We start from the raw sequence: 26,954 nt of genomic DNA on the forward strand, positions 1-26,954 counted from the left end.
ATGCAGGGTCAATGGCTAAACTCTAAAAACACTGGGCTAAAAACAACCCAATTTGTTTGTTTTTTTAACACAAGGGCTGGGTAAATACAGAACAGAACACATGCTGTAATGTTTTGTCTTAAGTTCCTTGATTTCATTTAATGCTCTCAGCTGTGTTGAATCACACCTAATGAGAAACCTTAGAGAAGCCCTCACACCCTTTTGTTCTTGTTCAGTCCTGATGTTAGCCTCACCATTGTCATGCCTAATACTTTTTTTGTTTTTTCTGCTTTCTGGTTTGTTTTTGGATGCTGAAGTAAAGAGGCAAAGATTAAGACTCCGACTTTTTACTGTCTTTAATACCTCTGCACTTGGGGTCAACCTCCTTCTGTGGTTAAGTGGTTAGCGTCACAGACACACACACTGGAGACCCCGGTTTGATCCCCAGTTGGATCGTAACACATGCAGGGTTCATTTTCCCCATGCAGCGGGATTTATTGATTCATTTTCACTATAATACTAGCTTTTTTTGTGGATTTTTTTTAACTTTATATATATAAATTAATGTTTACAGATTAACTTAAATACTCTAAACTTCTTTTAAATACTAGACACAACCACTGGCTTGCATGATAATTCGGTATTTTCATATTTTTATCATTACCATATTTTACAGTATAGCATATATTATAATATATATATATATATATATAAATGAAATATTGTCAATTGGATCAACACAAAATGGAACAATGCATAATATGCTTTTACTTAAAGGCACAATATGTAATTTGAATGTGTAATTTTAATTTGCCTTGATTTTGTGGAATCGTGAATTGTTGTCTTCAGCTCTACAGCTGGTGCAAAAGAGTCAGACGGGAATCATATTCATGGATGAGCTGCGTTAAAGAAGTTACTGTAGTATGAAGCAGGGTGGGCCGAAAGCCTCTGGAGTGGTTGCTAATGAGAGACAAGCGGGAGACACAGCTCGAGAGCAGAGTTCCTTTTATTATGCCTCAGACGATGCTTTCTTCCGCTCATAGCATATTAAGTACATTTGTGTGTGTTGAAAGTTGTTATAATGCTACTCTGTGCGTTCCCTCGGTGGCTACTATGAAACACTTATTGCACACTGCAGTGATCTAGATAGATATTAGGCATGGTAAAACATGGTAAAACTCACAGTAAATCAAGAAAAAGAGATGTAAACAATAAGACTAACTGTATTGAGCTGTATAACAATGATTATAGTTTTCTGTCGAGGCATGTATTCAAACAGTTGCTCATCTGACTCATAAAATACACAATATATTAAAGTGTCTTTGGTGTTTCCATGGTTTCTACAAAAAAAAGAAAGAAATCGATTGTAACGCAGGTATAATGTCATTGATAGGCCACGCATGCATGGGCTGTGTCCTGGTTAAAATTGCTTGTTTCTCTGGATTTAAACATTCTTGGAAACATTTGGGATAATGTAAGTACACAAATCAATTGTTCTAGTGGTTTTATTACAAGAATCGTACAATTGTACCTTTAATTTACTAATTAAATCTATTTGAGTATTTAATCTGTAAATCAATAGCCATCTGTCACAAAGCATGTCAAGTATGTAATAATAATAATGCATTCGATTTATATAGCGCTTTTCAAGGCACTCAAAGAAATGTATCAAGAGGTAGATGCTGTAATGATAGATATGAGCGACTGATAAAATGACTCCATGGTGAATCACTGAGGTGTGTCGATTCATTCCTTCACACCTGTTCAAAAGAGAGCTAGAGACCCAAAAGGATGATCAAGATGATCTCAGTGTGTCACACTGGATGGCAGGTGTGTGTGATCCGAGATTCAATATAAAATAATACTAATAAAAATCCTCCTTCCTCCATTAATGAGTGTATACATTTGTCTCATCAGGGACAAGAAGAATACATCTGATGCGGAACAATCTTTCAAGCATCAACATCCAACTGACACCATATAATATCCAGTCAAAAATCATTTTTGCCACATCAATTTCCTATGGTTTGGTATTTCTATTCTAGTTTGCAATGACTTTTTACATTCCAGCTGCAGTACAAATGGTCATCATTACTGCCCAGCGGTTGGATGCTCAGTGAGGAATTTGAAGGGACTTCATGATTTTTCTAAGAGATAATTCCTATGACCCCTGCCAATATTGCATCTCATATTCAGTGAACTACTTATAGCTAAGGAATGAAAGCATTACTTATATAGAACATGCTCAAGCCATAACTTTACCATCAAAATTCCACTTAAAGAACTTTCTCCCAGGCGATTTACCTGGGCCATAATGAGTTTTATTACCCGTTTTCGCAAATAAAAGTGCCTCAGGGTTCTCATGATGTGACAGCCCCCCTCGGCTTGTCAAAACTTGCCTGTAAGTGACTGTAGGTCAGAAAAACTGATACAGTGTTTGTTAAGGGGTAAAAAGCATGCACGCCGGGTCCTGGATTACTCATCACATCTGAACGTGCCTGCTCTAAATATAATCTCTTTTTGGAGCACATCTTTACACAGAAGAACGGACACGACAAGAACATTACACTCATTTCTCCTAAACGAGAGTCAAGGTGAGTTTTAGCATGGTATTTTAAATGAAACGTTGTTGTTATGAAATACTGAGGGACTTCAGATCTGCATTGTATAGTTTTATAACTGAACCTGACCTCTTTTGTTCAAGTTCAAGTTTATGTGTTCACGGATGGGGAAAGTCTGTCAGGTCGGTGTTCTGGGTTCTTCAGCTGTTATAGGAACAGCCTAGCTGCTCATTCATTAATGAAAACCAGCGGCAATGAAAGGGTGACATTTTTTGGTACATTATCAGGTTTAAACCTGAAATATTCAAAGAAGAAAAATAAAAACTATTATATAGCCCAATCCATTATATATAAGAATCTATTTCTAAAATTGTATCTGTTTGTTTTGATATAAGATTGACTTTTTTCCAGCTCGATTGCTTCCTTGTTCCATGAATCAATCTGTAACATCCATGAAATCTTTCCATTCCACAAAAGGTTCTTTATATAAATTGTTCTTAAGATTATTAAAAAAGCCCTTTACACAAAAAAAGGTTATTTAAAAAAGAAAATTCACTGAAAGGTTCTTTCAGGAACCCAAAATCATTCTTCTATGGCACTGTTATACCTTTTAAGAGTGTAGATGACAGCATTTGGCACTTAAAGTGTCTTGTTATCTATGTTAAGAAAGATCTCTTGTAATTATTCATTTGTGGTCATGAGCCACCACAAATGCATTATAGAACACACACACACACACACACTTATACATAAACACAAATTTACATGACTTTATGTATGCAGCGGGGGTTTATTAGCTGTAATTTAGTTGTGTAACAGATTCATGACCGCACTCCCATTCATAAATGACTCATTATCCAAAGTAATTTCAGGATGTAGAGCAAATCATTATCGTTTTGCAGCTGTAATGATGACTATTACATAACAATGGTGGTGATAAACATTGCTTTATAAAGGCGCCATTAGCAGAAGTGCTAAAGGTCTAGACTGGTGAAAGATGAATGTGTGGATAGATGGATGAACATATCAATGGACAGAATGGAATATGCTGACGTCTGGAAAAATATAATTAATTTGTATTCTATTCAATAGTTTTCATTTTAATATGTATATATGTATAATTACAATATTGTACAAAATTTATTTATTTATACATACATACGTAATAAATCTTATTAGAATGTCTATCTTATTCTTATCTTATTTCATTCTTAAGTCTTATTTAACATGACCATGTTGTATACATTTATGTATGGGTGATAAAATTAAACAACAAAAGATGGGAAACTGCTTTATAAGAATAAAATGTGTAAACATGTTCATTTTTTAAACTTATTTAATATACATTGTGTGTGTGTGTGCGTGTGTGTGTGCGTGTGTGTGTGCGTGTGTGTGTGCGTGTGTGTGTGCGTGTGTGTGCGTGTGTGTGTGTGTGTGTGTGTGTGTGTGTGTGTGTGTGTGTGTGTGTTTGTGTGTGTGTGTGTGTGTTTGTGTGTGTGTGGCCTTGTTTATATTACATTGTGGGGACCAAATGTCCCCATAAGCATAGTAAAACATGAGATTACCTACATTGTGGGACCCAGCCAGGGGTCCCCACTTTTCAAAAGGCTTATAAATCACACAGGATGAGTTTTTTGAGAAAGTAAAAATGCAGAATGTTTCCTGTGATGGGTAGGTTTAGGGGCAGGGGCAGTGTAATGGGATAGAAAATACGGTTTGTACAGTATAAAAACCATTAGGTCTATGGAGAGTCCCAACAAAGATAGTGAACCAGACATGTGTTGTGTGTGTGTGTGTGTGTGTGTGTGTGTGTGTGTGTGTGTGTGTGTGTGTGTGTGTGTGTGTGTGTGTGTGTGTGTGTGTGTGTGTGTGTGTGTGTGTGTGTGTGTGTGTGTGTGTGTGTGTGTGTGTGTGTGTGAGCCTGTTTATGTGGTTTATGAGGACACAAATTTGTATAACTACATGGGTATTACACTGGTATTACTCTATAAATGTGGTTTATGAGGACATATCAAATGTCCTCATAATTCAAATGGCCTTAAAAACATACTAAATGATGTTTTTTTGAGAAAGTAAAAATGCAGAATGTTTCCTGTGATGGGTAGGTTTAGGGGCAGGGGCAGTGTAAGGGGATAGAAAATACGGTTTGTACAGTATAAAAACCATTAGGTCTATGGAGAGTCCCTGTAAACCACATAGACCAACAACACGTGTGTGTGTGTGTGTGTGTGTGTGTGTGTGTGTGTGTGTGTGTGTGTGTGTGTGTGTGTGTGTGTGTGTGTGTGTGTGTGTGTGTGTGTGTGTGTGTGTGTGTGTGTGTGTGTGTGTGTGTGTGTGTGTGTGTGTGTGTGTGTGTGTGTGTGTGTGTGTGTGTGTGTGTGTGTGTGTGTGTGTGTGTGTGTGTGTGTGTGCGCGTGCATGCGCTAAAATATGTTTAATATATATTTTTTGTTAATTCATTTATTAATTAATTCATTGAAACAATGAGTTTTGTGGCTTTTTATTTAATTTGGGTCCTTTACATTTTTTGCTGAGTTTATTTCAATTTGGTTCTCTAAACCTGTTGTCAACGAATGTTCTGAAATATATTTTAAAATAAAAAAATGTAAATTTAAACTCACTTTACTAACAAAAATTAATTGAAACTAACTTAAAAGTTGTTGGGATGCTCCGAAAGCTCTACGATAGAACCTAAAGACACTGATTTTGTAAAAAGTAGTTAAAATCAAGACTTCTAATGTATTTAAGAAATGAAAGCCCTGACATTGGCTGTGACCCTTTACAGTAAATGCAGAAATAATTGAATTCAAATCCTATACAGTGTGCTGTTATGTGTCAGGTGTGGACAGTATAGCTACTGCCTTCAGGAAAACTTCAGGTTTAAACTTGCTGGTTTCAGATGTGTTAAGAAGACTTGAAATCCAAGCTGAAAAATCTTTTTATGAGGGGTGCTGTGATTGAACTTGAACTGAAAAACATCAGTGTGTTGATACAGGATACACTATTTGACATGAGACGGTAAATTATAACTAGTGGTAAGTGTCAATTTGGTCTGAGCAAAAATAAGATAAAATCTGAAGTTTTCTGAAAATAATTTTGTTTTTGGGGAGGGGGTTCACAGATGTGCTTTTTGTACTATAAGTTATTTCAATACCAATTTGTGTATTTGTAGAGCACTTTTGGTTCAGCAAAATTATATATATATATTTTGGCTGTATAGGGTTGAGTTGAGTTGTTGTTTAGTTTTTATCTGGATACATTATAGGTTGCTAAGTCTGTAAGGTTTATAGCCGTCTAGGTTCTTTTTCCTTTATTACGCTTTGTGGTTCTGATTGTAATCTTTATTTTAAGCGAAGTGAAAGTGTTGCATATTGTAAAAAGCCGGAACAGAAGTTGAAAGGTTTAAAGAAAGATAAGATGTTAACTGGTAGCTAAAATGATACTTTACTGGGTTGTAAATCAGTTTCTCAAACACTAAAGACATGCTGAAATCTTGATGAGTTGCATTTGGAAAAAAACAGTCCTTCGTTGTTGATTTTCTCTTTTGCTTCTATTCTTTGAAAAGCATTTTGTGCTAATGATGTTTATCTATAGTACCAACATGCTTACATTTTTTTAAGGAAATTATAAAATAATAATAATAATAATAATAATAATAATAATAATAATATTGGATGTTTTTTTATTGATAAGAGTCACTTTGCTTTACAGTAGTTAACATGGAATGGACAAGCTAACCACAACCAAGATTGTAAAAGTAGAGGGGGGATCTGGAGGATCTGCAAAAGGTGAGTGTGGAAAACACTTTTATCCCTCATCGAATTAAAAGAGTTATATGTAGAATTTAGAAACTCTCCACTAAGTGAACTGTAGACAGCAACTTATTGCTTGTGATTGCACTCGTGCGCATGTACAAGAGACTGAACGTGATTTAAAGCCATGATATAATCAGGGCAAAGTTCTTTTTTGTTCTATACTTAAAATTAAATTAAATTAAATTAAAATTAAATTAAGGAAGTTAGAAATACGCGATCACAACGCAGCCCATGCTGCTTAGAGCCACGTTACCATGAATATGTAAATATGTAAATAATAAAATAAACTATACAAATGACAGCAGTAAGAAAGCACAGGGTAAGAAAGCATCTGATCGGATCATAGCGATGTGGATACGTTTGCACAAGCTCTGCAATTCACCGGCATCATGTGGACAGATGAGGCCATTCAAATGACACTGTTTTGATAGTTTGAAAGTATATTTGAAATGATGGATTATATACATGTAAGACTATAGTTTGAATGAATTGCTTTTCTTTACATGTCCCATTGATATTACAGAACGGCTCTTTCAGCATTATCCCGAACATTATATAAGCATTTGTTTCATGTGTCATTGAACAGAAGAGAGGCTCTTGTAGATGTCTCAAACTTTTCCCTGCAAAAACGTCCTTCATATAAAAAAGTCTACAGGCATTCATAGACAACTTAGGAAGGCAGTGAAGGTCTCGTTTTAAGTTTCGTACGCAGTTAACAAAATGTTTACTTATAGCATTCTTATATATAAGTAACTTGGCACAACCATCATAAAGATGGGTATATATATACTGTCTATAATTTAAATTCAATTGTACCTTGAATTATGTCAAAAACTACAGAAATCCAGAAACATACCGAAACTGTAACGACCACGAGACTGACATCATTACCCCCAAGTATGTTTAAACTGCAATTTAAAATTATATCATTTAAAAAATCATTGATAGCGTTGTTCTCCGTTTCCTGCCCTGCTGAATGTTATTTGGTGTCTCCCCACTAGAGGGAAACAGCAGCTCCGGGAGCAGCCAACAGGCACTGACCTCTGGAGGAGCTTTAGGAGGAGCTGTTCTGCTGGAGAAGAAGATCATCACCCAGAGCAGTGCTGAGGGGGGCGCTTCCAGAAGTTATGTCATATCCTGTGAGTCCAGAAATTATCCAGCTTCGACCATCTATGCATGAAATGTACAGGAAATTGATTAAATGAACACTTATTTTAAGAAATATTTACTTAAAATTTATGAAAGAAACTTTAAAGAATTAGATCACTTTAAAATGAAAATGACCCCATGATTTCATCATCGGAGTTATTAATAAATATCCTGACGCTTCCACCCTTTAAAATGGCAGTGACGGGTTCCTATGAGTTTGAAGCTCAAAAGAGTGCATTCATAAATCATAAAGTCCATACATCTCCAGGGGTTAATAAAGGACTTCTGAAGCGAATGGGTTTTTGCTAAGTAAAATACGAAGAAAGTGTAACTTCTCTCCCAGTACAAAACGCTTACACTTTGTCCATTGTCATTCGTCTTGCCAGTAACATTTTTTCTGTCACTTGAATACAGAAGGCGGTCCATGGGAGCTAGATATTTTACTTTATAAAAGTTTTAATATGGATATTTTTCTTAAACAAAAATAAAAAAAGAATAAAAATTTGCTGCAGAAGGCCTTTATCAACCTCCTGGAGCCGTGTGGAGTATGTTTATAATGGATGGATGAAGTTTTTTGAGCTTTAAACTTGATGGACCCCATATATTAATATTATTAATATAACTCTGAATGTGTACACACCTAGGTGGGCTTGGGGGTGAGTAAATCTTGAGGAACATTTTCATTTTAAAGTGAACTAATCGTTTAAAACAATATTTTTTTCTATATATAATATCTATCATCTGGATTTATTACCCACTGATTTATATATATTGTTCCTCTCTCCAGCCTCTTCATCTGGAAGTTCAGCGATTAGTAGTTCAGGAGCTGGATCTGTGATTGGTGGATTTGACGGATTATCTCGTGAAATCAGTGTAACCGGTCCGATTAGTAGCTCGACAGTTAAAAGCTCTAGTTCTGTCATTAAAAGCTCTAGCGGCGTCTCTACCTCCATCACAACAGTTGGCAGTTCCTCAGCAACAGGTGGAGCTCTGTCTTCTGGATTCGGGTCCATCTCATCCTCTGAGTTTGTGTCTGGTTCTTCAGGCGGCTCTGTTAGTGTTTCTGGAGGTAGTATGAACATATCCAGAGGTGGTGCTGGCTCCTCTGCAGTCATGTCTGCCGGAGGAGCTTCCAGCTCCATGACTGTCACCAAGTTCAGCTCCTCGTCCCCAAGTGGAACAAGAAAAGGTTTGAGTTACAGCACAGTTCCTACTGAGAGGAAGACCAGTCTGAAACTTCACACTGGAGGATATGAGGGTAAGCGAGAGATCATGACCTCTGACCTTTGCGGGATATATTGATTTAAAATGAAAAGAATCTCATTCACACAGTATTTCTAGTTGATATTAGTTTAACCACTTCAGCTCTGCAACCCACATCTCTGTCCAATTTTGCATACGTCACAATTATTCGAAATTTGCTGCAGAGCTCTAGTGGTTAAATATACATTATAGTCACCAGAACTAAAATACAGTACTGTATGTTATTTATGTTTACCCAGGGAGCTCCAGTGGAAATTCCTCCCCTGAATACACAAAGAAAGAGTACGGTATGTCCATTTAGTTTTTTGTTTTGGGGCTGGTGTGAATTTCTGATTAAAAACGAACAAAAAAAACATCATTTGTAACTTAACTATATGAAAGAAATTATTAATCAGCACAGTTAACAAAACAAAGCTATCAAAAAGACCCATGAATTCTTCTTACGAGTGCAGTTTTCTTACCTGAGTATAGACGTAGGCCTACTTTTCTAAAAAAAACTTTACGTTTGGGTGAGACATGACGAAGGGTTCTGTCGCAAATGGGCTTTAGTTACGTCACACCCATGAACCATGCTAACGCTTGAATTTTATATTAGGTGGGAGGGGCACGCTCATTACTGGGACCATTTTTTTGGACAGAAATGTGTCGTGCAAGATCAGTCATCAAATATGCAATTCTACAGTAAAGCAACGTGATTACAGGATTTTTGTTTTGTAAATACATTTTTGAATTAGAATTTAGAATTTTTTTTTCCAAATGTTTATCAAATGTTGATATTGTTAAATGTAATTTAAAGACCACGCTACATATTCGTTCTCTCTCTCTCTCTCTCTCTCTCTCTCTCTCTCTCTCTCTCTCTCTCTCTCTCTCTCTCTCTCTCTCTCTCTCTCTCTCTCTCTCTCTCTCATTGTGCAGTTTCGACAAGCGTTTCCTCCAGAGGGCGCACTCAGACACGAGGTATTTATGAAACAAAACGTAGTTTCACAAACTTTCCAACATTTCTTAAACTTGGACTTTTTTTTTTACAAGTGTAACAATATCGTATCTCTCCATTTAAGTCTCATATTTGAATCTCAATGTTATCGTTGTCTTTTCCAGAGAGCGAGATCAGGGCCCGATTGCAGAGTGCTTCCCCCTCCACTAGATGTCAGTCTTGATTTTTCAGTCAAAAGTGTTGTTTTTACTAATCTGCTTCATTATGCAAATTATTTGAAATTGAATAACAGTTTTTAGTTGCACCACATATGTAATTTTCATAATTTAAATTATAAATTGATTATAGGCTATATCAAGATATTAATTAATGACCAATAAGTTTGTGTTGCCTTTAGTTTGAGAAAATTATTTATAGTTTCATGTATTTAGGGACCGAGCTGGATGATGTTAAGAGATTATTGAAGGGAAGTCGTTCAGGGAGCATCAGTCCACCTCGCTCTCCCACCAACACTCTGCCTATCCCGAAAAAAGCCAGCGTTGACACGCGCCACGAGAGCCAGTCAGGTATAACACACACACACACACACACACACACACACACACACACACACACACACACACACACACACACACACACACACACACACACACACACACACACACACACACACACACACACACACACACACACGTTTGTTTTTGTGACATATGGGACATTCCATAGAAGTAATGGTTTTTATAAACCATTACTTCTGTACAAACCGTATTTTCTATCCCCTTACACAAGTGAGGACATCACCTTCCCCTTGTAATACCTATGTCATACCCTTGTCATTATACACATTTGTGTCCTCATATGTCACAAAAACATGCCCACACACACACACACACACACACACACACACACACACACACACACACACACACACACACACACACACAATCTCTCTCTCTCTCTCTCTCTCTCTCTCTCTCTCTCTTTCTCTCTCTCACACACACACTCATGCGCACAGATATGCCTATGATACACACAGCAAACACAGCCAGTACTTCGACACTAATACATGTCTTTCAGGTTATGACGGCTCGGTCCTGGATGCTGGATTCAGTGGATATTACACCAACCCAAACAATCTCAGTTACTCCACACTGCAACAGCCACCATCACCCACAGGTTAAACACAGAGAAACAATAGTGTCTGTGTGCATGTATTTCTGTGTCTTAAAGTTAAAAGGATCAGTTAAACTAAAGATAAATGAAAAAAATAATAGGAAGAAGAAAGAGAGAGATTGTTACTTATCAGGTGTTGTTTGTTTCAGGTGGCATGCAGAATAATCTGACCCTCAGCTCATCTGCCCTTGGTAGTGCAGGTCATTACATTCAGCAGTTCATACCACACTTTCATTAACAAACTCCAATTTTGAGCTCAAAATTGAGCTCAAAATGTCCAAAAGCCTCACGAAACTGAAAAAGTAACTGATGCCTCTGTGTTTCTCTGTGTGTTTCTTGGTCTCAGTGTATGGGATGCAGAATAACCTGTCAACATCTGGTGGTGCTCTCATGGCTAATGGAATGAGTGTTGGCCACGGTAACCCGAACCTTGTCTCTTATACACTGACGTAATGCATGCAACATGGCCACAATAAGAGATTTATTACACCTGTTTGTACTTTCAGTGTATGGGGCACTGAAGAATGTTGGAAGCGCTGGATTGGCCACCAATATTACTGGTAATATTTTAATTTCAATTTAAAATGTTCAAGAGTAAAACAATACAATATTACCAAATATAAATTCTTCTTTTTTATATCACATTTACAGCTGTTCCAAGCAGCCCTATCACCTCTGATGATGTGTTTGTGAAAGATGGCAAGTTTATTGCGATTGGGAAAGAAAATGTAGCAGCTAAGAAAGAGACTGAGAGACTGATCATGTCCAAAAATACTGGCAAACAGTTTGTGACTTCCACCACCAGTGCTGGAACAGGTAGACAGCTCAGACTTTAACTATTTTTGTAGTTATTAATTATATTAAATCAGTAATTTAATTAGTATAAAGTGTAACTGTAACAGTTGGATTGGGTACAACTGTTAAATAAACACTGCCTTTCAAACAGCAAAGAAATGAATACTTTTATTCAGCAAGGACACATTAAATTGATCAAAAGGTTATAAATGTATAGTTTTAAAATATAATATTTAAAATATTTAAAGACATATATAATGTTACAACATATTCTTTATTTATTTCAGATAAATTCTGTTCTTTTGACATTTCTATTCATCAATGACTGCTTAAAAATGTAACTGTTTCCACAAAAATATTAAGCAGCACAGCTGTTTTCATCATTTATAAGGATCAGAAATTTAATGCAATAATCAGAAAAGAATCAGCTCTGGAGTAATGATGCTGGAAATTCAGCTTCGATCACAGGAATGAATTACATTTTAAAATACAATCAAATTGATAAGTCATTTTTTAATTTGTAATATTATTTCACAATATTACTGTATTTTGATCAAATAAATGCAGCCTTGTTGAGCAGAAGATACTTCTTTTAAAAACCTTTACGTCTTACAGACCCCAAACTTTTTAATTGTAGTGTATATTTTTTTTAAATAAACATAAAATAAATACATAATCATAGAGATTTTTTTTTTCCTAGTAGTAGTACAATTTTATTTTGTGACATTAAATATTTTTCTTTTATTACAGATACATTTTCTGAAGATTCACTCAAGAGGGAGAAAAGGATGATCTCGAGCACAATGGAGACCACCACTGGTACATTACAGTTACTTACTCGATATTATTTTATTAATAAATGAATCCTCACTTAAATTACATCCAATTAAAACCACATTTATGTGCTTTCAGCTTCCAAAGCTTCAACAAAAGACAAGGCAACATATGCAGGTATACGTCTTATATAAATTTGAATTATTACAGAAAATCTATACTGTCACAAACATCAGTTCCTTCAGCAATGATGAAGCAGACATGGTTCTGGTTTTGCTCATAGTCTCATATTCTGATGTCACAACAGAGATCCGTAAAGATGAGTCTGACAGCACAGGACTAGGGTTTTGCTCCTGCTGCTCGTGGTGGAAATGGCTTCTGGCATTGATTATTGGTCTTCTCCTTCTGCTGGGACTCCTCTGTGGTCTCATCGCACTGGGTACATTATGTCGCAATGCTAGTCTAGGCCAACTGATTTTGCATGTACAATTTCCTCCATCATGAATGTTTCTCTCTGTGTAGGGGAGGAGGTCAGGAAGCTGAAGGCTCGTGTGGATGCTCTTGATGGTGGAGAAAGCGCAGCCTCTGCTCGAACCAGTCGTTTGTTCTCCTCCTCGGCTGTCAACATTGTGGATCCACTTGAATCTTCATACACAGAGCGCATCTCTGGGGTCCGTGCCGATAACACTATAAACCTGGGGTCAGCACCTGCTGAACCAGACCCTGTGGTCCTGCAGAAGACCATCCAACAGATCCTCAGATCTGAACTGCAGTCGGACACCGTTAGAGGTGTTTACCAGAGACATACATTCAAGCAGTTTACATTTATTAAAGGGTTAGTTCACCCAAAAATGAAATTGATGTCATTAATAACTCACCCTAATGTCGTTCCTCACCCGTAAGACCTCCGTTCATCTTCAGAACACAGTTTAAGATATTTTATATTTAGTCCGAGAGCGTATTCAAGTGTATGCACACTATACTGTCCATGTGCAGAAAGGGAATAAAAACATCATCAGAGTAGTCCATATGAGACAGTGGGTTAATTAGAATCTCTTGAAGCGTCGAAAATACATTTTAGTCCAAAAATAATAAAAACTACGACTTTATTCAGCATTGTCTTCTCTTCCACGTTTGTTTTCAATCCTCAAATAAAGATTCAAACGGTTGTGAATCAGCTTATTGATTCATGATTCGGATCGCCAATGTCATGTGATTTCAGCAGTTTGACACGCAATCCGAATCATGAATCAATACGCTGATTCACAACCGTTTGAATCTTTATTTGAGGATTGAAAACAAACTTGGAAGAGAAGACAATGCTGAATAAAGTCGTAGTTTTTGTTATTTTCATAACCGCTTTTATTCCCTTTCTGGACATGGACAGTATAGTGTGCATACACTTAGATACGCTGTCAGACTAAATATAAAATATCTTAAACTGTGTTCTGAAGATGAACGGAGGTCTTACGGGTGTGGAACGACATTAGTGTGAGTCATTAACGACATGAATTTAATCTTTGGGTGAACTAACCCTTTAATAATTTATTAGTTTGCTATTCATTTTTTAATGATTCCATTATAGCTTCACTGGCAACTTCACTTAGGGGTGAGAGAGGAGAACCTGGGCCTAAAGGTAATATTTACAGATTAGCACATAGATAATATATAGTGAAAAGTGTGATTTCAGATTTACTAATAGGTAAATTTAATGTACATTTAATTCTAGGAGACCAAGGACTTCCTGGAGTTAAAGGTATTCAAAAGATTATACCAAACTATTGTTGTGACATCCTGCAGTACAATTTCACAATTGGACATACACACTATCACAAATATATCACTATAATATCAGAAATGTATCACAGTTATATCACAGATGTATACTATCACAATAATGCCACACATGGTCATAACAGTATAAAGCAACATCACAAATATATTACAATGTTATCACGTAAAATCACAAATATATCATATCAAAACAATCTAAATATTTACAATAATGTCACACTTTATCACAATAGTTTCACATTACATCACAAATGTATCACAATTATATCACATTTCACGAATACATCACAAATATAGCAATGTCACCAAACAATATCACAAAAAAATTACAGATGTATCACATTTATATATCACGTATCACAACAGTGATATTTCACAAATATATCAATATTATCAAAAAAGTAATGTCACAATAATGTCATACAACATTGCAACCGTTTCACATAACATCACAAATGTGTATTAAAAAGTATTAAAACAAACAATATCACACATGTATCACAATTATATCACAATGTCAGTCATCAAAGTCTTACATAATATCACAAATAGATCCCAATATTATCACAACATGATCACAATAATGTCACACACTATCACAACAGTGTCACATAATATCACAAATGTATCACAATTATATCAAATATAAATTAGTGATATCACTTAATATTATGAATATTAATATTATTATCACAATAATATTAAATCATTTTACAGGTGAAGCAGGATTTCCTGGAATTCCAGGTAATATTTTTTATTTTATTTTGTATAAAATCTACAACTATGATATTAGATACATTTTAGGAAACATTTTATTTTTATTTTTTATAAATAAAATAAAATAAAAGCTAAGAAACTGACTGGCTGATTGTGGATGAGTCTCTCACATTTTACACATATTAAATAAATTAATAATGAAATATTGATTTGATATGTAAAAACAAAATAAAAAAACCTGAAAACCTGAAATAAATCAATGGTGTCTTTTCAGGTCCTCCTGGTGTCATTGGTCACCCTGGACAGGAAGGTCCTCGAGGACCCAAAGGAAGTTCAGGTGTGATGCAGAGCCAGACACAATGATAACGTCTACCAGTCAACTTAAGACTGATTTTGTGATGCTTACATGTGACAAATTTGATTCAGACCTAAAGCATGTCTTTATCCTGCTATTAGGTGAATCAGGAACTGATGGTTTACCTGGGCCAAGGGGGCGAGAGGGGCCAGCGGGTCCCAGAGGAGAACCGGGACCTCCAGGAGTTGGAGAGAAAGGAGAAAAAGGTGATAACACTGACTTTATTGCTACTGTTATATTGTAAACATTTACACACATTTTTCACAACAAGCTAGACAAAAAAAAAACAGACCCGCTAATTATTTAGCATTGTCCCCTCAGGCTCATCTGGCAATGTTGGTGGACCTGGGCTAGCAGGACCAATAGGTCCCATGGGACCCAAAGGTGAGAGATTTGTTTACAGACAGAGTGAGAAACAAGCCGAGAAATTTCAGTACATATGATGCCTTTGCTAGTAAATATGGACCTACATTTTTTTATTTTTAAACTTGTTTTGTCACTGCAGGTGATGCAGGTGCTCGAGGCATTCCAGGTCTTACAGGAGCGCCTGGACCCCAAGGCTTCCGTGGAGATTCTGGTGATCCTGGACCCAAGGGTAAATATAACTTCAACATTTAAGAACTTCTGTTTGAACAATTTGTTTTCATCATCCTTTATATTTTAGGTGATAAAGGACCTGCTGGGCCACCTGGGGTCAAAGGTTGGTAGAAGCCAGAGATGCATATTGCCATTTTAAATATAGTATTTAATATAGTTTTTATGCTGATAATTGTGTTTGAATTATTTGTATTAATAAATTAGGTGATCAAGGAGAGAGAGGCCCACGGGGTACCACTGGTGAGTTACAGTATCTTACATACAACTATATATATGTTCGAAGCTGTACAAAGTCTCTGCGCCGTTTGGCATTTAGTATCTGAAAACATGATCCTATTTTTGTCAGGTGAGCCAGGTCTGGTCGGACCAGCAGGGCCTCCTGGTGAGAAAGGTCTTAAAGGATCAGCAGGTGGGTTTTATCACTAAACGAGAAACAGATTCATTCTATTCTATAAGAAATATACACTACTGGTCAAAAGTTTGGGGTCAGTATTTATTTATTTTTTAAGTAAGGAAATACTCATATTCAAGGCCGCATTACATTTATCTAAAGCGACAGTATCAACATTTATAATGTGCAAAAGAATAAAAAAAATCTTCTTAGTTCTTTTGAACTTTCTATTCATTGAAGAATCCTGAAAATCCCATGGTTTACACAAAAATATTAAGCAACAATACTGTTTTTAACACTGATTATAATCAGAAATGTTTCAAGTCAGCATTTGCAGGATCGGCAGGATCATGTGATTCTAAAGAATGGAGTAATGATGCTAAAAATTCAGTTTTGATCACAGAAAGAAATTACATTTTACAATATATTAAGACAGATATCAGTTATTTTAAATGTTCACAATATTACTGTATTTTACTGTATTTTTTGATCAAATAAATGCAGTCTTTGTGAGCATGAGAGACTTCTTTCAAAAACATGAAAAATCTTACTGACCCAAACTTTTGAATGGTACTTTAACACATCTGCCTTGAAAATGATTGTATGTTATGTATATATTATATCATATATCTTATTTCATTTTCCACAGGTGCTCCTGGGCCAGATGGGGTTAAAGGAATTCGAGGTAAATTTGAAACCAAGCCTTGAGAAAACATTAGTCTGTGTCTCTCTCATCAAGCATTTCAATTCATTTTAAATTCAAGGGGATCAAGGTCCGATTGGATTGCCTGGAGCTCGGGGACCAACAGGGCCTCCTGGAGACGCAGGAATACCAGGTATAAAAGAAAAATCACACCACGGCTGACTAAAAAGATAATTCTTCTCATACCTTTTCAACACTTGTCAATAATGCAAACCATGTAAAGGAGGCGTTTTTCTGTTTTTCTTCACAGGTACACCAGGACTCCAAGGACCACCAGGTTTGATTTGACTCATTCTGAGCTGAATGTTAAACACAACATATCTAATAGTATTTCTAGAAAAAACTGTCAACAGTAATATGCTTACAGACCCATAACACACAACTATTTCTTAATGATTATTATTTTTTTTTATCTTATTTAACTAAAGGTTTGCCAGGTATCTCAGGCCAGCCAGGGCCCAAAGGTAATGTTTCTTGTTTTTCCATTCTAAAGGCCTATTTACACCAAGGACGATAACTATAATGATAAAGATATAGTTCTAAATTTGTTTTAAATCAGAGTCCACACCACAACTATAACAGAAAATAGAAATTATATAGTTAGAATCACTTTTAGAATTTTTTTTTTTTTCAGCTAATGAATGATAAAAACATATACAGCCGTTCAGAATCCATCTTGCTTTAAAGCGCTCAAACATTTAAAGTGGCAGGGTGTGCAAATACTGGAGGCTAATATAGTTAACGTTATAGTACATCTTTATAATATATACAGTATCTTTATAGTGATCGCTCTTGGTGTGAACGGGCCTTAATACCATAAAATTATTCACATTGTGACTTTTATATTTACATGATCATTCTAATCTCATTCATCTTTCTAATCATACATGCTATTCTCTATTTAGGTGAGCCCGGTGAACCCGGAAGAGTCATTTCTGCAGGTGAGGGAACACAAATGAAAATTAGTTAGCTAGCTTCTGTTCTGTTCATTTGGGACATCATCATCATCATCATCATCATCTGGTCACTCCTCACAGGCGCCAATACTAACACTCTGGGTGTACCTGGACCACCTGGACCTCCTGGAACCCCAGGTCCTGCTGGACCACCTGGACTATCAGGTACCATGAAGATCATTACAAATGATCTCAGATACATGTAATATGATATTAAAAGAGATTAACTGTGGTATGCTAATTTAAAGTTTTTTATTTATTTACCTAAGGTCCTATTGGTCCTGCTGGTCTTCCTGGTTCACCTGGTAAGATTACTTTTTTTCTATAAAACAAAAAAGATTAAAATCAGAACCTTTTAGTTCACTGTCGTTTTAATCTCCACAGGTTCAAAGGGAGATAGAGGAGAGAAAGGAGAGGATGGGAGGCCTGGAGTCTCTGAGAGTGCAGGGAGTAAGTGTGCTCACTTTGAAAATGTACATTGTAAGTGCTTTTATATCATTCATTTGCTCTTTATCTTAATTAAACAGAGAAATATGCTGCTGAACCTGGTCCTCCTGGCCCACCTGGTCCACCTGGACAACCTGGTAATGATGGGAAACCAGGTACATAGCCCCAAAATCATTTTTGTTACATTTCTAGTGTTACTATATTAATGGTTAATTTTGTTTTTTTACAGGTGTTGGTCAACCTGGTCTGCCTGGTCCTCCTGGAGAAAAAGGTGAACCAGGAAGTTTTGTACCCACTTCAGGTATGCTTTAGAGTTTATTTACACTTTGGGTCTCATTCAATAACCGTGCATACACGCAAATGTGTGATTTCAAAACTGCACACAAACATTTTTACGAACAAAATAGGATTCATCGATAACTTCCATACTAAATTGTATTATTTATGGAACAACTGATGTCATGCATACAAAAATCACATATTCTGGAGGGAGAGATTTCTCTTGTGCATATAAATACAAATAATTCACACAATTATTAGGATTATTAGTGAATGGACCCTATTAAATTATGTGTTTTTTAAATGATCTGATTGTGGTTTTTGTGGTCAATCAGAAACCTTCTTTGCTGGACCGCCTGGGCCTCCTGGACCAAAGGGATCACAAGGTAGATCCAATATACAACAGATCCAATATACAACATTGTTTTTTCCTTGGGACTATGCATTTTTATGTTTGTCTTCTGTTCAGGGGATATTGGCCCTCAAGGATTCCCTGGTAAGGTTGACACATTCCATCACACATACACTGTATAATTATGACATTATGATGTTACATGCGTTCTTTTGTGTCATCTTTTTCTTTTAAAGGCCAGCCAGGATTACCTGGAGAACCTGGAATAGGTTAGTGATTCAGATTTCTACTATACAGAACACACACGTTTCTGCATTCTACATTAGCTGCACAGTTCACATTATTTTACCCCGAATCCAGGTTTTCCAGGACAGCCAGGTTCACCAGGATCACGTGGAGAACAAGGTCCTGAGGGTCTGCAAGGACCACAGGGACCTCAGGGACCAATGGGTCCCATTGGGCCAGAAGGTCCAAAAGGTACAATGGAACACACAATATATAATTGTTAGGGCTTTTTAAAACAGTTTTTATGTAAATCTGTATAAAAAGATGTAAAAAGCTTCCAGTTACAGTAAAACAATTACAGTGGAAAGAAATATGGTTAGTTTTTCTATATCTGTGCACTGACATTTTTATTAAATATAGGTGACGCTGGAGTCCCAGGGGCCCCTGGCATTCCAGGTTATTCCTACGGTAGGTAAATAGGTGTATTGCTCTAATATCTGCTTTGAGATAAACCTTTTCAATCTAGATAATATTTCATTAGTGAAAGAAAGTGTTTCATGTGATTGTTTTTATAAGGCGGAGGATCCAGAAGCGCTCCAGGACCACCTGGTCCACCTGGACCCCCAGGGCCTCCTGGAGCACCTGGTTCCCCTAGTGACGGCTCACCAGATGTTTCTCATCAGATTTCGGACTACCTCAGAAGTATGTTTTAAAAAGATATGAAAAACCCGGAACAGCTAAAAGTGAAAGAAAGTCACACATGAGAGTTCATGTTGTTCCAAACCTGTATGACTTACTTTCTTCTGCAGAAAAAAGAAAATCTTTTAAAGAATGACCAATATTTTTCTTTCATTGCATTTTATGTCCATACAATAGATCTTAGTCGGTTTGACGCCATATTGTATTTAATGCAGATGATAATGAGGCTGTGAGGGATAAACTTACAGTCTTTACAATGCTCTGTGTAACTGTCCTAGATTACATCATTTTCAACTCACAACATTCAAACAGTTTTGCAAAGATGTTTTCTACTGAGTCGTTTCATCAGCTGAGCAATCGGTATGTTGTTGAACAACAGTTCAATCCGTTGAACACATTGTACTTCTATCACTTCTATCACTTTTCATTCTTGTCAAAAAATTAAATATGCAGCTACCCTGACTAATGTCTATGGAAGTCAATGGGAACCAAACGGTTTGGTTAACAACATTCTTTAAAATATCGCCTTTTGTGTTACACAGAAGTACAAAAGTGATAAAAGTTTGGAATTAAATGAGGGTGAATAAATGAACTACTGCAGGTACAAACATGCTAGCATTGTGGCAGCAACTTTTGGGTGGAAAAGCATCTTTAGGATTCCCAGTTCTCAACAAATTCCACCTTTACCTAGTCAAGATAAGTGGGCAAATAAGCTCCATGACAGTAATATTTCATGTGATTTTGTAGGCGAACCCATCAGAGAATACCTGGCTGGACCTCCAGGCCCACCTGGACCTCCAGGACCTTCCGGATCAGCCTCTGATGATATGCTGGCTAACCGTGTCATTGATTACCTTCAAAGTGAGTGTGAAATATTCAGTGACTCTATTTATTTTTTGTTGGTATCACTTTATTTTGATGATTCACTTTAATCATTTTACAAACTCTAAGTAACTTTGCAACTTCATGTCAACTAATTCTCATTAGAATATTAGTAGACTGTCATCTTAATATCTGCTAAAACTTTATTTTGATGCTGTCTAACATATTATATTGACTAGAAGTAACTTTGCAACTACATATTAAATTATTTTACTTACCCGAAACCTAACACCTAACTCTAACCTAACAGTCTACTAATTACTCAAATTACTTGTTGTGGACATGAAGTTTCAAAGTTACTTATAGGTAGTAGAATGTCTAATAATAAAAAAATAATGTGTAACCTTTTTGTTTTCTATGCGTTTTGCTTTCCATAAACATTTAACTCAAAACTAACATGCTTTTTGACACATTTTGATGGATTCACACATTCTTTGGTGTATAAATAGGAGATGAGGTGAGACGGTACCTGATTGGTCCTCCAGGGCCTCCAGGACCCCCAGGTGTGCCAGGTGGATATGGCTTTAACACCCAGGAAGTTGCTGGACGAGTGATGAGACTGATGAATGGTAGGAATGCTATGCTGGACATCCTGGATTATCAGCACCTGTGTGGGCCAAAAAGGGCCTAGCTCTAGAGTTACCTCAATTATCAAAAATCAATAATATTACAATTTAAGTGTTCAACTCTCCTTTAAAGTTATCATTTATTCCTGCGATGGCAAAGCTGAACTTTCAGAATCATTACTCCAGTCTTCAGTGTCACATGATCCTTCAGAGACCAGTCCAATATGATGATTTGTTGCTCAAGAAACATGTATTATTATAATGTTACGTGATGCTGGTGGCTGTAATAATTGCATGGCACAGGAAATAGAATAACAAAAGTCTTTACTTGGAAAATATGCGGGAGAATAGAGGTAATCAAACACATTGAACACAGCCACTTTCAACTTAAATGAGACTGAACAATGAACAGAGGAAACTAAGGGCTTAAATGCACAGGCTGCGTCCAAAATCGCATCCTTTCTTGAGTAGGTACTTATTTTGAATCGGTAAAAATTTACGATCTGTAAAGTATAAGTGTTAACTGGACGTACTGCATCCACCAAGTTGTCATTATCATGTGACCTACTGTGTCAGTTGAGTCACTTCACTGCCATTCACAAATCCTCTCCCATGGGATAGTAAAGTGTCCATCATTTGCACACTTTAGAATCACCCCAGAAGCAGTAGGTCATTCGGGTAATTTTGCCTACTCTTTTATGCAGAGTGAACAAGGTAACTAAATAAAAAAACAGGTGAATGTAATCCAATCAGAAACCATAGAAACTAACTAGCAAACAGTACTCTATTGATGACTTTATTTCCTTCTTTTAAAAAAAAAAATTGCACTGACCCCAAACTTTTGAACATAAGTGTATGAAATAGTTCAGATTTAAACTTTGGATTGTCAAAGTTCTCTTTCAGGATGTGGTGTACTAAATGTAATAGTTTAAGGACTGGCCATTGAAATTATTCCAGCTACTATTCACAGATCCATTTCCCAAAAGCATTGCTAGCCAAATATGGTCGCAAGTTCCATTGAACTCTATTGGTAACAACTAAACTTGTGACCATAGCAAGCTTTGAGAAACACACCCCTGAAGAATTGGTGACAACTGCTGCACACTTGAAATATTATCAAGGTTCATTTTATATAGGAGCTGCTAGCATTAAAATGATTTTCACATTTGTTTTAGACGCTGGTCTCAGTGGACTGCCAGGACCCCCGGGCCCCCCAGGACCTCAAGGACCACCAGGAAACTCTGGAGGAATCGTGTCTTACGCAGTGAATGAAAACCAACAGCAAATCCGTGCAGAGCGTCAGGAGTACATCAAGAGTAAGAACAGTGTTTTATTAACTGTATTTAACTTTATTAAAGTTTTTTCTTTAGCACTTTAATGGCAGTGTGTTTACTTCTGCAGGTCACCCAAGCTCTAACGAAAATTTGGATTACCCGGCCATCGCTAAACATGTTGCAGATTACATGAGGTGTAAGTTGCGCAACATTGGACGACCTAGAATGCACTTCCAAACATACGCATACCAAAAATCCTTATTCTCTGCATTTCTTCTCTTCTCTAGCTTGCTTCCTGATAGTATTTTAATAATTCTTGCATTGTATATTATGAATATTGTTGGCTCTTATTCACCTATAAGATTAAAGTCAGGCCACTCAATAGTAAAATGATCAAACCAAATTTATTTCTGAAAATCGAAATTCAGGGAGCTACAAAGTGAGCTCCAAGCAAACCAGATCATTTATTTAGTCAAATCATACATATTTCTTTTTTTAAGGAAACAAAGATATTCAAAGTTGATTGGGTAGATCAATTAGATCATTCTGGTTCATTAATATCCCATAATATTGAACGACATCCCATTAAATTCATCATCATCTCATAATATCTGACGTGTGTAAATATTTTTAATTGGAAGCATCTTATCTGACTCTCTAAACTTTCCTCAGGCCTACTGACCTTGACTGCAGAAAGTGTCGGGTTCTGTCACTTCGGTCTGGCTTACTCTTGGTTTTGTTTGTGAGGTGTGGTATTCGAAAACCAAACTAGACCAAAGTGTTGGGATCCGGTTTTGTGTTGGGATTCGGACAATCATGCTCCGCGTGTTCGTCTTCTGTCGTGAAACGCACAGAATGAGCATTCGTGTGAGCGTGCACTCCTCTGTCCGTGTGTTGCATTCTGTGTAGCACGCGGTTCGTGTTTTCATCGGCCATGTGCTTCCATGTTTTGTCTTGTGTTGTGTAGCACGCGGCTGGTGTTTTGCGAGTTCTCATTGGCTGCGTGTTCATGTCGTTTTGTTTGGGCACATGGCTGGTAATTTTTGTATTTGGGAGCACATGGCTGTCATGTGTTTCTTTGTGCCACGTGCTCTCATGTCTATTGTCTAACCCCGCCCACCTTGTTTCTTGATTGTTCCTTGTGTTTGCAGTCCTGTGCTGGATCGTAGTTGAACGTGCCTCTTGTTTGCCTGCTCATTGTGCCAAGTCAAGTCTTGTTTTTCGCCCTCGGGTAGTTTTTGTTTGTCTTGTTTTATTTTATTATTATTAAAACCCATATATCTGCATCTCTGAGTCCTCTCCCCTGACAGAAAGAGTCATTCTTCCCAAATTGCTTTGAAACTTCAGAAACATAAAGCATAAAATACAATTTATCCGAGTTTTCAGTACATCAAATGGTTGCACACATATCTATATGTCAAAAACAACTTTAGTAACTCATGTAAGATTAACAAAATTGATCATGTAAAAGAAGTAGCATTGATTGAAACCTTTTATAGATTTAGGAATTGTTGAGTCTAATGTGTTTGCATTTTTCTACAGCTAATGGCCTGTTACGGGACCTAGGTGTGGTAGGTCCACCAGGTCCACAAGGAAGTCGAGGAATAGCTGGTTTTCCAGGATCTCCAGGACCTTCTGGACCTCCAGGAATCAGCCTACATCTCACCAACATGAATGAGATCTTGGACTATATCAGAGGCAAGAAGGAACTTGTTTAAAAGAAAAATATGTATGCATTTAACATGGATGATTTTTATTACAACTATAAATAAAAATGCGCCATTTCTACAGAACACCATACGATTGGACCACCAGGGCAGAAAGGGGAGATGGGACTTCAAGGACAAAAAGGTACAAGTTCTGCTCATCACATACCTATATGAAATTGGCCAGCAAATCAAGTGAACCTAGTTATCTTCATTTGGTATCTGAGTGAAGATACTAAGAAGTAAATGAATCCTGTTCACACAAAAAAAAAAGCTATAAAAAAATAACAGCAATGCATAAAAAGGATGTTGAAAAGTTCCTCAATAAGATGATTTAGACTTACTTAATAACAAACTTTTGTTTTATCAAAAGTGTGAGCTGCACTTTTCTGCACCTGGTTGGTTTGAAATAGATTAAATTATTTTTTAAAAATGAAACCGTATTAAATTTTTAATTGAGAGCATTACAGCTGCCGTTAACAGACTATAAATTGTATTATCGTATATTATACGGACAATTTCTAAGGCATCTAAAATGATCAAAACTTAGAACAACCTACAGAACAACCTACAATGTGTCTTCTGTCGTCTGTTAGTTCATACTTTACAATTAAAAGCTCTTTTTGTACAATAATAAAAATGTCCACCTTCAGGTCGAGGTTCACATGTCTTTAAGCTGTGAAATCTTTAATGATTTTTATAAAGTAAACAAAAGAATAACTTTTATAGTGTTAGTAGTATTTCAAGATGAACACTTACTGGACAGAAGCAACTTTGCTTCATTATTATTTGCATTTACATTCATTTGCTTGATTATCCTTTTTAGAAAATGTGAGTATCAAATATGATATCATTGTATTCCATTACATTGTATGTTTTGCCCCCACAATAAAAAACACAGAGCTTTGATCATGTAAATATAATTTTAATAAGTCATATTAATGAAAGATATAAAGTGACTACTGATATACTGATATACTGCTATATATCATTGATAAACATTACAAGAATCAGAATCTCATCTTTTTTTAGGCCATATAAATATTAATAAATGCACCAAATCTCAACATTTTGCCAAGTTTGAAAAATCAGGTGTTTTTGTGATATATGATACTATGTGATACTATATGAGCCATAAAGGCTGATGTACAGTATCAAATATGATGTTCAACAAAACACAAATGCATTTTTCGATTTTGTTTGTTTGTTTGATTGTCAAAAAGGTTAATTTAACAGATATATACACTTATTTTTAATTTATTTATATTTGACTATTATTTAATTCAGTATTTCAGGCTTTACCGTGTTAATCCAGAGTATTCCTTTAAATTGCCTGTTTGAAAGTGTTCAAATATCACCATCTACACTACAGTATCTTGTTTTATGTTTCACTTGTAATTTTAATGTTGTACACAGGTGACAGAGGTTTTCCTGGTATAACTGGTCAACCTGGCTTTCCAGGCAACCCAGGCCGCCCAGGAATGCCTGGAGAAAAAGGAGAGAAGGGTATGAGCCAGATTAAAAAATATATAATTGCTCATAACAAATATTTCTTCATGATAATGTCATGACAAACCTTTTTGTCCCCACAGGTGATGCTTCATACGTCACTCGTCGGAGGAAGAGGAGGAGCACAGGGATTTAGACAGACAGCAGGGTTTGCTTTTAGCAGCTAATGCTTTAAAAATGACATGTACATATTTCAATTGAATCTTTTCTATTTTTTTGACAATGATTTGTTACCCAAGTATAAATATATTCACACTGAATAAACAAGCATTACAGACCAAATTCGGCAACACTTTAGTATGGGGAACACATTCACACTGTTAACTATGACTTTAGCCTCAAACTCAATAAAATATTCTGCTTATTAAGAGTTAGTTAGCTTAATTTTGTAGCGTTTCAATTTAGGTATTGGTAGGATGTAGAATAAGATCACGCAGAATAAGGAATTAATATGTGCCTTATAAGTACTAATAAACAGCCAATATCCTAGTTATATGCATGCTAATAAGCAACTAGTTAATAGTGAGAACTGAACCCTAAAATAAAGTGTTACCCCAAATTCAAATGTATTACTTCAGTTTTTAAAGACAAAACATTGTATTTTCTTCCTCATCATAAAAATGTGATTGCATGCCTGCAAAATGGGATTTAACATAATCTGGGGATGTGGTTGTTTAAATTGAGCTTTTGCTTTCATTTTTAGACTTTCCATAACATCAAAAGTGGTTTGACTTTTAAACTGAGAAATAAAGACTGATTTTTTTTTTTTTTTAGCTGTGACTTCTGAAGACTTCATAACAGAGTCCCTTTAAGGCAAGCAAATCATTTCACTCGGTGGCCATCTTTGAGACATGGCAAATATGAGCCAGATGCTGAATGTACTGGGAAATGAGCTCTGGCAAGGACAGTGAGGATGATGGTATAACACATCTGCTCAAACTGAACCCTTCTAAGCTCCAAAAAGGGAATTTATTCCTCTGTAATAGTTCATCTAATATCAGTTTTTTCTAATATGAGAATTTTGCATTATCACGGCAGGTAGAGATCCATCTGCTTAAG

General features: G+C 36.2%; 1 protein-coding gene across 1 annotated transcript; it reads left to right on the top strand.

Annotated features, from left to right (window-relative positions):
* Window positions 1-7,062: 7,062 nt before the first annotated feature.
* Window positions 7,063-26,645, top strand: col17a1a (collagen, type XVII, alpha 1a). The gene is made up of 49 exons (XM_067442621.1): window positions 7,063-7,494; window positions 8,292-8,762; window positions 9,007-9,054; window positions 9,683-9,724; window positions 9,866-9,913; window positions 10,133-10,267; window positions 10,779-10,877; window positions 11,024-11,074; window positions 11,221-11,292; window positions 11,381-11,434; window positions 11,526-11,690; window positions 12,420-12,488; window positions 12,582-12,620; window positions 12,751-12,882; window positions 12,966-13,232; window positions 14,029-14,079; window positions 14,173-14,199; window positions 14,955-14,981; window positions 15,229-15,291; window positions 15,411-15,515; window positions 15,631-15,693; window positions 15,815-15,904; window positions 15,974-16,009; window positions 16,111-16,146; window positions 16,253-16,315; window positions 16,947-16,982; window positions 17,062-17,133; window positions 17,251-17,277; window positions 17,429-17,464; window positions 17,906-17,941; window positions 18,038-18,121; window positions 18,226-18,261; window positions 18,341-18,406; window positions 18,484-18,558; window positions 18,633-18,704; window positions 19,018-19,068; window positions 19,152-19,178; window positions 19,271-19,303; window positions 19,395-19,511; window positions 19,680-19,727; window positions 19,836-19,961; window positions 20,706-20,819; window positions 21,290-21,409; window positions 22,582-22,722; window positions 22,808-22,876; window positions 24,223-24,378; window positions 24,472-24,531; window positions 25,803-25,892; window positions 25,979-26,645. Exons 1-49 carry the CDS (start codon window positions 7,332-7,334, stop codon window positions 26,029-26,031), a joined length of 4,161 nt encoding a protein of 1,386 aa, XP_067298722.1. The 5' UTR covers window positions 7,063-7,331; the 3' UTR covers window positions 26,032-26,645.
* The last annotated feature ends 309 nt before the right edge of the window (window positions 26,646-26,954 follow it).

The sequence above is a fragment of the Pseudorasbora parva genome, chromosome 4 (genome assembly GCF_024679245.1).
Source record: "Pseudorasbora parva isolate DD20220531a chromosome 4, ASM2467924v1, whole genome shotgun sequence".
Classification (NCBI taxonomy): domain Eukaryota; kingdom Metazoa; phylum Chordata; class Actinopteri; order Cypriniformes; family Gobionidae; genus Pseudorasbora; species Pseudorasbora parva.

Coding starts and splice junctions, on each gene's coding strand:
- col17a1a (XM_067442621.1), top strand. CDS start 7,332: ATGTTATTTGGTGTCTCCCCACTAGAGGGAAACAGCAGCTCCGGGAGC. Junction 19,512..19,679: donor TGGGCCAGAAGGTCCAAAAG/GTACAATGGAAC, acceptor TATTAAATATAG/GTGACGCTGGAGTCCCAGGG. Junction 24,532..25,802: donor GGGACTTCAAGGACAAAAAG/GTACAAGTTCTG, acceptor TGTTGTACACAG/GTGACAGAGGTTTTCCTGGT.